The sequence below is a fragment of the Urocampus carinirostris genome, chromosome 3, assembly GCF_059441175.1.
Source record: "Urocampus carinirostris isolate Australia breed hairy pipefish chromosome 3, RoL_Ucar_1.0, whole genome shotgun sequence".
Taxonomy (NCBI): domain Eukaryota; kingdom Metazoa; phylum Chordata; class Actinopteri; order Syngnathiformes; family Syngnathidae; genus Urocampus; species Urocampus carinirostris.
The window spans coordinates 22,906,826-22,918,846 of NC_142351.1; the positions used below are offsets into that span (position 1 = coordinate 22,906,826).

Consider the following 12,021-nt stretch of genomic DNA (forward strand, 5'->3'; position numbering starts at 1 on the left):
TGCACAATGAAATACAAAATGCAGTTTTGAAATGATTCCATTTATTAAGGCACAATAAAAATATCTGGGCCTATCTGGCCCTATGTGAAGAACTAATTGCCCCTCCTTGTTAAATGGCAAAGTAACTGTGACTAACCACAGTTTTGGGAAAGCTGAGTTCAATTCCAAAGGCTACACCCGAAATTGATTGCCACCACCTGTGTTGAATCAAGAAATAAATTGAATCGGTCGGACGAGGTGAAGCAGGCTGCAAAATCTTAAGATCACAATTGACTTGCTACGAAAATGTAATTAAAATTTAGCAGTCCGGAAAAGGTCACAAAGCCGTTTCCAAGGCTGTATGGCTCCAGCAAACCACTGTCAGAGCCATTATCCACAAATGGAAAAAAAACGGGAGCAGTGGCAAAATATCCCAGGAGTAGTTGAACAATAAGATTGCTCTAATGGTGCGATGACTGCTCATCCGGTACGTTATAAAAGAACCTTGAAAAACATTCGAGGAACTATGGGCCTTGCTGGCCTCAGTTAAGGTCAGTGTTCAAAAATGGCAAAATCACTGCTGTCACAAAAATATACAAAGAGTCGTCTCACCTTTGCCAAAAAGCATCTTGATTTGAATTGTTTGGAAGGTGTGTAGCGCGTTACATCTGGTTCAAAAATGGCACAACATTTCACAAATAGAACATGATGCCAACAGTAAAGCATGGTGGTGGCAGTGTGATGGTCGGGGGCTGCATCGCTGCCACAGGACCAGGACAACTTATTGTGGTTGACGGAACAATGAATTCGAATGTTTACCAAAAGATCCTGAAGGAGAACCTCCGGCCATCAGTTTGTGCCCTCAAACTTAAGCGCTGTTGGATCATGTAAAAGGACAACGATCCAAAATACACAAGCAAGTCCAGCTCTAATTGGCTAAGAAAAAAAAAGAAAGGAATGTTCTGGAATGGCCAAGTTGGATTTAAATCCAATTGAGATGCTGTGCTGTGACCTTAATCATGCAGTTCAGGTGCAATATGGCATATTTGAAACAATTTTACAAAGAAGAGTGGGCAAATTCCTCCATAGGGTTGTGAACAACAGTGGCTCAGGAGGTAGAGCGCTCGTCTTGGGATCAAGGGATCGCAGTTCGAATCCTGGCTCCTCAGTGTTACATGTTGAAGTGTCCTTGGGTAAGACACTGAACCCCCAATACCCCCAATATGCAGGTTAGCGCCTTACATGGCTGCAAGACCGCTATTGGGAAAATGTGAAGCACACTGTAATGCAGATCATTTCATTTAGTTTCATTTCATTACCAATCAGCATACACCTTTGATTTCTGACATTGCCGCCAAAGGTGGCCGAACTCGCTAATTTGTTGAGGGGGAAATTCCTCTTTCACTTTTTAATTTTTTTTGTGCCTTAATAATTGGAAACAACATTTCTAAACTGCATTTGTATTCCCTTGGGTTGTATCTGTGTGATATTAAAATTGGTTTGATGATCTGAAACCTTTGTGAGTGATAAATATGCACAAAAAAAACCTTGAAATCAGGAAAGGGGCAAACACTTTTTCTCGGCACTGTATATACTTTAAAACATTATCACCACCCTTGCTTTCCTTGCGGGTGATAACAATTGTGCTTTGGTTTTGTAAAGACACAATGGGTATGTACACACACACAAAAATAAAGTGGAATTTGGCATCCCACACAAAATCCCAAATATTAACTATAAAGAAAATTACACTGAGTTTATTTGACAAGCTTGACGTCATGTGACCTTAACATTCTGACAGGATGGCTAGGTTGATAATGTCAGTTGTACTTCTTGCATTCACACAGCAGGAGGCACTGTGGAGCTAAGTGATATACAGTAGCCTTGAGGGGCAGTCAACCCTAAAAGTTCGTGAGTCATATAGGAATAGACATGGCGAGTAGTGCTTCCTAACAAACCGGGGTCACGTGTTGGTGACGCCATTCTGTGTAATTGGCGCGCATGAATTCTAGGGTGCTGCACTACTAGGTGAGTTTGAATGGATAAAACAATGATTATATGAAATATCCTAGCTGCAATTGTCATGGGTTTACAGATATTGTTTCGACAACATTTTATCTGGGTGAATCGACTTTGCTTCATAGAAGAGTTGCACTACACATTTCAAACGCTGTCACGTGTTTATTGATGATCGAGGGCAATTACAACTATGTCAATCCCGTAGAATTGTTTAAAGATGTTCAGTCTGCCATATTCAACGGTGGGTAGAGAGAGTAGCCCCCAATTTTTTTACTCAAGTAAAAGTACTGTTACTTCAGAATAACATTACTCAAGTAGAAGTAATAGTAGTCATCCAAACACTTGAGTAAAAGTAAAAAAGTACTTGGTGAAAAAAATTACTCAAGTACCGAGTAACTGTAGCAAGGTCGTATTCATTGATTTCTTTTTAAAACAACCAACAGGATCATCAAATCATTAAAGTCCATCCACACTACAAAAAATACATTTAATTTAAAAGTAGATTAAAATAATTAATGTAAATTCATGTGCTTTAGTAAACAACACAATAAAAATAGTATACATCGAACAAAAAAATTAAGCACATGTAGCTCCAAGTAGCACATTTAAAGCCCCAATACTTATCTCAGCAGGCTCTGCAACCAGAGCAACAAGCTAGCCCATGAACTCGAACAAAGGAGAAATTACATATTCTAGCTGGTGTTTCGTACCCTTTTTACGGGGAACATGCTTTTGATGTGAATCCAGGGGTGCTCCTCCTCTTCTGTGTTTTCATAGTCTGTATTGCTCAGCGACATTTTCGATCTGTTTAATCCGTAAATAATTTCCCCCCGCTGAAATTGAATAGGGTCACGTGACGATGCTGCTACGTTTGATCGGTTGAACAGCCTGCCGAAGGTCTCCATCAGAATAAATGTGACTTAGCGGAGACAGACAGACGCCGACTTACGTGGAGGGGATTCATTAAGTAACGAAGTAACGACGTCAATGTTGCATAATAGTAAAAGTACTGTTTTTTCTTCACATATTTGCTCAAGTACAAGTAAAACTATAGGGATTTCAAATTGAATTACTCCTAGAAGTACAAATTTCCCAAAACTTACTCAATAAAAATGTAACGGTTTAAACGTACGTCGTTACTACCCACTTTTGTCGATATTGTTGTATTAAACTTACCTTTGTGCAGACATTTTACTCCATCCATATGACCTTTAGTGGCCACATTCTTGACAAGTGTTGGCGGGTATTACGGACATAAAAGCATGTCGTTGAACAGGGAGCTAGAGATTTGCAATAAACAACCAAACTTACTAGAATTTGTTCTCACAAAAATCTGTAAAATTTGTAAAACAACAGCAGCAATTATAAAATACCTAAAAATCTAGCTATGTGATCTTTTTATCAAAAAAATATTCGATGGATGTGAGGTTTAATGATCTATCATAATTTAACCTGCTACATATTTCTCTGTCTGTGAATTGTGCTCATGGAATATAAAGTGGTCATGATTAAACAATAGAAGTATTCTCTACAATTATCAAAGGGGCTAAACAAGATAGCATATTTTGCAAATCACCCAGGTAGTTCTCTGCAAATCATTAACATCCAGCATGACATTCTAATATAATCATACTTTTTGATCAAATAAACAATATAATGTTTACAATAAACAAGGGCATAGGAGATGGGGGAAAGGGGTATTTCCCCTTGTATCGAATTTCTGCGCAGACTCCCTCAAAATCTGACAGGTGGACCCAACTGCAGGGAATCAGGACCTGTGGTCATGATGCTCAAAAGAAGATGGCCTTCAAATTAAGTGGTCAACAAACAATTAACAAATTATATTAGCCGGAAAACAAAAAAAACGACCAAACATGACATGAATATGGAAGTGTAAGACGATGATTTCACCGCCTCTGCTGACGGCAAAGTTCTTAAATACCGATTTCTTGATTACAGTCAGGTGCTGGTAAAAAGTGTTTGGGACGATCCGTTTACCTGTTAGGGCCCTCAGGAGAAGAGTAGTGTGCCAGATCCTGACAGACGCCTGCTAGAGCTAAGACAACAATTCAAAAAGTTCAGAATTGCCCAAAATTCGTATAACAGCAATACTCCCAAACCCCTAGTCACTTTTCATAATCAGCCGCCATAATACATACACAAGAGACAACCCTACCTCTATGGACGAAATCTTCAGAGTCCTCGCCATGTTTATACTAACAATATATATACTGTGCACCCCAAAAACTGGAGACACTTCATTCTATTATAGCATTTAGGGAATATGTGTTAAACTGCAAAACCCTACTATTTTCAACCAAACTTTGGGACGGCCATTCGGATATTTTCTACCAAATAAAAATAAAGGCAATAATCACATGTCTCACTTGTTCACTGGTATTAACCGTGATCAGTTGTTCACAGAGCCGAGAGCAGGGGTAGTCCAACGTGGTGCCCGCAAGCACCAGTGGGCCCCCTGAGGACATTTGAGATCCCTGCGGACCTGTTCTGAAAATCACCAGTGCTGGTCTATTGTTATTTTGCTAATTATCAATTATCAAGCTAAATGTTGGCCTCCTTTCCTGCAAGCTAGCTAGCTAGCTAGCTTTTTTTTTAGCTTACTATCCAGCTCTTTGGATGGCTTTTGACTCTTTTAGCAAGCTATATAGCTTCCTATTAACTTTTTTATCCGTTTACCTTTATAACTAACTGTCAGGCTACCCTTTTTAGGTATTTAGCAAGTCATGCATATAAAACTGGGTGCCCTTTATGCTAATTAGAAACATAAAGTAGCTCTGAGCTAAAAAACGGTTGGAGACCCCTGGCTTAGAGCATGTCATTTTCAATCAACACCTAATGGTAACATGGCTGTGTCCTGTGATGGAAAAAAATGTGTGGATTTTTATTTTTCATTGATATTCCCTTCACACAATATCATCCAGAAGGCAAAATTTAATATATTAGGCTGCATAAAACAAAAAACATTTTTTAAGTTTCCTTTTTTAATTTACTTTCCAAGGTTTGTTTTAAATCTTCATTTACAATGGTGTGAATGTGAGTATGAAATGTTGATGAAACACACGTGTTTTCAATGTTTTATTTTAGCTAACCAGAAAGGATTGACTTGGTCATGTGACTGAAAATTGGAGGTAATTGAGAGCCCTTCGGTCGACGATTAGGAAGAACACAAAAAGACAACAGGACTGTTTGGGGTCGCCATAGAAAAACATCTTGAGAACAGAAATGAACAGAAACGAAACAAAAATCCACCTTTCGTTTATCCCGAAAAATTATAAAATTCACGCATACACATTTCTTTTCAGACTCTTGCACGTGTGGTAGCATGCTAATGAAATGTAGCTGATCCGTCAGATGAGAACTAGAAAGAGGTACAAAAAGTGTTGCTTATTGATATGTGCTCTCCAAGTTATTCCACTAGGCTCGTCTTTTCGATTATATATACTCGATATACTCTTTATCGATTAATTCCTCTTGATCTACATCCCCTTGTCTGAAAAAAGCTCTTTTCTATATATTATAGTCTGATTCATTTGATTCGTCAGTCCTGACTTACTTCTTGGTTCCTTTGCTATAAATAAAGTTATTTTATTTGTCATGTCATCATTTTTGAGTTGTCATGTCTGATTGTTAAAACTCTTTTCTGAACCTCTGTACTGCATTCTCTTGTTCATAATTCCGGGAAAACCTTATTTTCCTACCTTATGGGCAACCTTTGAATGATAATTTATGATCATCCATCAATCCATTTTCTGCACCGCCTATCCTCACTAGGGTCGCAGGGGTGCTGGAGCCAATCCCAGCCATCTTTGAACTTGTTGCCAGCATTTTTGATCAAGTCCTTTCAATTAGTCATGTCTTGACCAGTAAGTAGCTCTTGCATCACCTAATTATAGCAGAAGTTGTGTTTTTTAAGTGGATTCAAATGTGTTACCTGGTCAGCAGACCTTCAAAAACGTCCTTGAATTATTCGGGACAACAATTCAATTGAGGTAATAATCAAGTCCGGTCTATTTCCTGTGTTTAGCCGTTAGCAATGAGCTCACACCTATACTCATCTGACAGCCATATGACATCCAAGACACACAATTGTGTTTGTGCTAGCCTGAGCTAAGTCAAACTAAGTAATAATAAACTGTTAATGAGTTAAGTTTTGAATGTCCAGACATTTAAAAGAAAGTGAAATTAATAAAATAAAAATTAGTTAGCATGCTATGCATCTGGCTGGATAATGCTAACATATAGCACCCTTCACCAAACTGAGCAAGTTTATCTTCTGCAGTTGTGGTTTGTAAACACCCGAAGGTTCATCGTCGCCCCTCAGTGGCCAAGGCCGTACATGACCCGAAGCAAAAGGCCAGGCCCAGGTATGCATAGGCAACATTTCCCCCTCTGTTGCTTTCTTTGTTGAGTTTTTACTCGGTTCGGGTCTTTTGTGACATCACACCTCCCTTGTCCTCTGATTGACCTTGAGCCCCTGCCCATCAAAATGAAGTTACGCAGCTCATTTCGTCGGCCAGTTCTTCTTCCTCTCTGCCCGTCCTGATGGGCTCCTCGTCGCTGTAGAGCGCACCCGGATCTGCAGCGCTTGTGTTGAGGAAGTCGCTGCTTGCCGAGGACCCCAAAAGGTCGCTGGCGGCAGATTCCATTTCATCCACTGTCATGTGACACGCATCTGCAATTTCGCGCTTTGCAAAAGCCACAAATTTGGGATCGCGTGCATAGAGGCCAAGACCTTCGGAGATTAGGACCTGAGGACGAAATATTCGGCAGCAGCTTAGAAATACCAGCAAGTAGTTAGGTGTGATCAATTTCTTTTGATTTGTAACGCCAAAAGAAAGGTTGTCGTTTATTCATGCCTGGATTGGAAAACAGTCAGTAACCATAGTTATTTAGTATATTCATTTTAATAAGACATACCTGATGAACACTTTTTGACAGGTAAGTATGTACTGTACATACAGGAGCCATATCCCCCTAATGCAGACCTGGGCACTCCGGTCCTGGAGGGCCATACGTCCTGCCAGATTTTGAAGTTTGCTCTTCTTTAACTCAGGTGATACAAATTATAACCTCGTTAGCAAGCTAGCAAGTGCTCGTTAACGATATTGGTGATTGGAATCACCTGTATTGGATCAGAGAAACCTCAAAAATCATGCAGAACATATGGCCCTCCAGGACCGGAGTGCCCAGGTCTGCCCTAATGGGAGGTGGCTAGAGTCAAGAACACACACAGATTCTTGACTCCCTCTGGGAGATTGATACAGAGGAGGGGATTCCCAGCCCCCCTTGCTCAACTCAACCTATGTGTTGCAACACCTGTCATTGCAGGTCATTAGCCCCTTCAATGCCGAGCTCCAAGAAGGGAGGCAACAGGTACCAATGTTCAAAGTCTTAGTTATGGCCAAGAGTCGAACCAGTCCCGGGGGTGGGCGCCTTACTTCCAAGGCCACCGAGCTGGTAATAATTTTGACAAGCATGTATGTACAGTTCTTTGTCCTGACATGCCTGATGGACTTCCTTCAATTAGAGATACCCACAAACCTATTGGATAATACGTGATTTGTTTTGATAGTCTGACATGACTGACTTTTAATTAAACATATTTTGAGTCTTTTTTGATTGGTCATGGTTGTTGACCTTAATAGTAACACATCTAAATTTTACATTCAGAGTAAGGTTTCATAATTTCCTTCCGTGCTATAGGAGATCACATAATAATGGGTGGGACAAAACAATATTGCCCGATATGGTGTGACAACTTGTTAAAGTATAAAGCAGCCCTTGCCTCTGCAAAATCAGCCTACTTTTCGAAGGTGATTGCGTCACAAAAGAATAACCCCAAAATCTTTTTCGACACTGTTGCATCGCTAAAAAGGCAACAGATTATCCCAGATAGTTCTACCCATTCAGCCCATGACTTTATGGTCTTCTTTAATAAGAAGATTCAATGCATACGGGAAGAAATTTCTAAAGACAGTGTTAATAAATCACATATTAAAGGGCTGAAATCTATGCGCGACGTGGTGGCTGTCCAAGGAATTTGTCCCGATTTAGTGATCTGTCCCTCGATAATCTTAAACAGGTGGTGAATACGGCCAAACCAACGACTTGCCTGTTTGACCCGCTTCCGGATTCGCTTATTAAAGGTCTTTTTGGGGTCCTTGGACCTTCAGTTCTAAATATTATAAACATATCACTCTCCTCAGATGTAGTTCCAGCGGCTTTTAAGTCCGCTGTTATTAAGCCTACACTGAAACGACCCAACCTTGATCCAGAGAGCTTATGTAATTATAGACCTGTGTCAAACCTACCGTTTCTTTCTGAAGTACTTGAAAAAGTGGTGGCACAGCAGCTGAATGATTTTATATCCGAGAACAATCTTTTTGAATCAATGCAATCAGGATTCAGGGCTAACCACTCTACTGAGACAGCTCTGATTAAGGTAACCAATGATCTTCTACTGGCAATGGACTCGGGCGCTTCATCACTTTTGCTGCTGCTGGACATTAGTGCTGCTTTTGACACTGTGGACCATAATATCTTACTAGAACGGTTCAGGAACCGTCCTCTCATGGTTCAGATCCTACCTCTCAGATAGGACGCACTGTGCTAAATATGGCGAAATGACATCTGTGCCCTTTAGTGTTACCTGTGGTGTTCCACAGGGTTCAGTACTTGGCCCCATTCTTTTCAGCATTTACATGCTTCCATTAGGTGATATTATTCGCAAGTATAATATCAGTTTCCATTGCTACGCAGATGACACTCAACTATATCTTCCATTGGAGGAATCTGCCACACTAAATTGTGGAAATTTGGAGGCTTGCCTCACTGAGATAAAAGAGTGGATGTCACTCAATTTCTTGTGTCTTAACTCTGAAAAGACCGAAATGTTAGTTATTGGTCCATATAAATGCCGTGACTTGTTCTCCAAAACTGCTGTGAACATTGACATATTTCACTTTAATAGCTCTTTTAGTCATAAAGGTTCTCGATCTTTGGTCTATGTAGTTGTCACTGACCGATCAACACCTTTTTGTTTGTCATTCCTGATTTACTCATCATTATTACTCAGGTCTGTCTTCTGCTTGGTTTTGTCCGTAGTGCTTTTATCATTTAATCATGTCTGATAGCTTTTTAACTCACCGCTTCCACCAGACTGTCAGCAGAGCCTCGTTTTTCGCCAAACGGGGCGCCGAGCTGAGAAGGAACTCGAAGGGTTGTGTATGCTCTGTAAGGAGGCGGAGCTGCGGGACAATAGTGACGGTTCAAATGCTGATTGGCTGGACGGCTGAATGTCTTTTCGTTTTGGACCTGTTGGCTTACCTCCCGGGCTACCATACCAGGCCGGACTTGGCGTCGCTCCAGTCACGTTAACGCCTGCGAGTGAAAATGCTTTTGATGAGATACTCCTGGTGTGGAGCAGACCCAACGTGGCTCACCTCTCCCTGGACCCGCCAGTTTGTCGTCCCGGCCTTCTGCTCCTCCTGCTCGACCCCAAGCCGGGCTACCCTCCTCCTCTACCAGGATGAGAGGAGCGTACAAGAGACGCCCGCGACGAGGACACGGGTTGGCCCATGATGTTGTTGCAGTCGAAGACGATCGACCCGACGACGGAGGACAGTCGTAACTGCTGTACGTCTAAAGGAAAAGGGAACCGACAGTGTTACTGTTGTGTGTATGAGTTTGTTTGTTTGCAAATGTGTTTGTCTGTTTATATGTGTGCAGAGTGGTGTTGATTGTTTTTTTGCACAAAAAGTTATTTATCTATTTTGATTTTGTAACAAGAATACTCAACAAAACCGCTCTCTTTAGCTCTTGTTTCTTCATCCAAATATTTCTCAGAACTCCGGACATCATTTTGACACGCAGCAGGACACAGATTGTCTAACGCCAACACCCGCGGTCAGATTCTGAAAATAGCTCACCAGTGTGGGGTCATTGCGATTTGCTAGTAAGTTTGATTTCTAATTGACATAATGTTGTAGTGGTTGACTTAACTTCTAATGATTACAACCTGGTAATAACATAGTAACAACATATTAATAACATACATTGTTTTTTAAAAAAAAAAGTATATTAATAGGGTAGCCCTTTGCGCCAATCAGTAAGAAAGTAGCGCTTATCTTTAAAAAGGTTATTGACACCTGCTGTGTATGACAGCATGTTTGTACAAGTAAGTGTGTGTTACTGTGCAAACACAAATAAGTGAATATGTTCGTGTGGCGACGTTAAGTGCAAACATGCATGTTTGAATGTGTTTGTGAACCTAAGTGTAATATTGATGTGTTTTGATCTGTGTTTTTATTATGTGTTTGTTCATGTTTGTGTGCACTTGGACCAATATGTGTTCCTTTTGTCTGTAAATGCATTAAAGTTGCAACAACGAATAGATTAATATCACTGATTAAACGCGTTGTGCTGTGTCACAGGATCAAAGTGTCACTCGGCACGTCGCGGATTTTCTGACGTGTCGGCGAGCACAACAGAGCGAGGTGGAGTGCGAAATAAGGCTTATTTTCAAAGGCTACAGTGAATTCAATTCAAGAAACTTGACGGACATTGAGAAAACAGTTTGACCAAAGTCTGCAAAAGTGTGGTAGCACTCCAAAACTCCTAAACAAAAAAATGCGTCACTCGCAAGCTTTGCAAAAGGGATATGGCACGGGAGCACCACGATGGCGAGGCAGCAATCAAAACAAAAACATGGAGTCACTGATGAGGATGAAGGGAGCTCAGTGACAGGATAAGCCACTATATTCTTTGTTTTTACCCGTTTGTTATCTGTGTTTTTAAGTGTGAAAACGTAATGTTGCCTCTGGTAGCTCGCTAATGTTACCGTTTGCTTGTTAGCTGATTGTGTTTGAGCAAGATAATTTTAATTTTAGTTAAATAATTAAATAAAGTTTATTTAGGCACAGTACAAAAAGTATCAACCACTAATTAACAAACGAGAACAAAAAAACATTTGCATCAAACACACACAAAAAACAGCTGAACAATACAATAATAACTTAAACATGTGCCCAAAGGGGGTTGGCTAAAGCCCAGGCTTTTAAGTCCCCACCCTTATTACCGTTAGAATCTTAAGCAGTGATGTTTTATAAATAATCTCAGTTTGCATACGATGGTGTGAACAAGTTTAATATCAAGCATCAAGTTTTACATTTCTGGCTGTCTGAATGTTTATTGTGCCATAATACATACTTATACTTTACTTTCTTATCTCATTAGAAAACAAAATGCTTGTTTTTTGTTCTTTATAAAAATAGTATACATTTGCATGAGTGCAGCACACATTTGTAATTTGTTCATTATTTGACAAACACTGATTTTCTTATAGTTTGATATTATAGAATATTGTGTTTTGAGCAGTAATTTCTTATTCGTCCACGAAATTTCTATATTTTCCACAACTTATGCGCTCTAAATACAAAACACCACGCTGACATCTGAAAACATTTATGACGTCCTTTTAGAAGAGGAGAAACGAGAGGCTTCATGGTACCTCATTCAATATTTACAGGTTCAGGATATTTCACCCACAAATCAAGTCCTAACTTTATACATTCAAATTGAACCGCAGTAAAAATTATCCATCTAAAATGTTCCAGTTCTCTTTTCGTGTCATCAGAGTCATTGTCAGGTTGCATTGCAGTTTCCTTTAATGCTCAAGGAGCAATGATAAGCAAAGGCAATTTAATCTGTGGCAATTAATAACGACAAAACCAAAAGAAGACGACTTATCACGTCTGTGTTGCAATCTATCACCATTCTCCACAGTATGGAGCTGTCATCTAGAAATAAAGGGTTCTAATTTTACTCGACACAGCCCTCATTTGCGTTTTCTTTCGGACTAATAGTAAATATGTGCTTGTTTTTGTAATTGCTAACTGACTCTGTGGTAGTAGCTTTTTTGCAGTCTTTCCTGCCCTCCTTCTTTTTTTATTTTCCTTTTATTCTTTTGTTTCTTCTAGCCTTTTACTTCTTCGTTTATTATTA

General features: G+C 40.0%; 1 protein-coding gene across 2 annotated transcripts in view; it reads right to left on the reverse strand.

The window, feature by feature from the left end:
* Positions 1–5,081: 5,081 nt before the first annotated feature.
* The window catches only part of cacna1fb (calcium voltage-gated channel subunit alpha1 Fb), a 59,061-nt gene continuing 52,121 nt past the window's right edge, over positions 5,082–12,021 (reverse strand). For both annotated transcript variants that reach the window (XM_088331130.1, XM_088331129.1), the window contains 4 exons: positions 9,462–9,660; positions 9,346–9,399; positions 9,166–9,266; positions 5,082–6,767 (listed from right to left, as the gene is read on the reverse strand). In XM_088331130.1, coding sequence (XP_088187256.1) covers positions 6,501–6,767; positions 9,166–9,266; positions 9,346–9,399; positions 9,462–9,660 — 621 coding nt within the window. In that variant the 3' untranslated portion in view covers positions 5,082–6,500. The remainder of the gene's footprint in view (positions 6,768–9,165; positions 9,267–9,345; positions 9,400–9,461; positions 9,661–12,021) is intronic.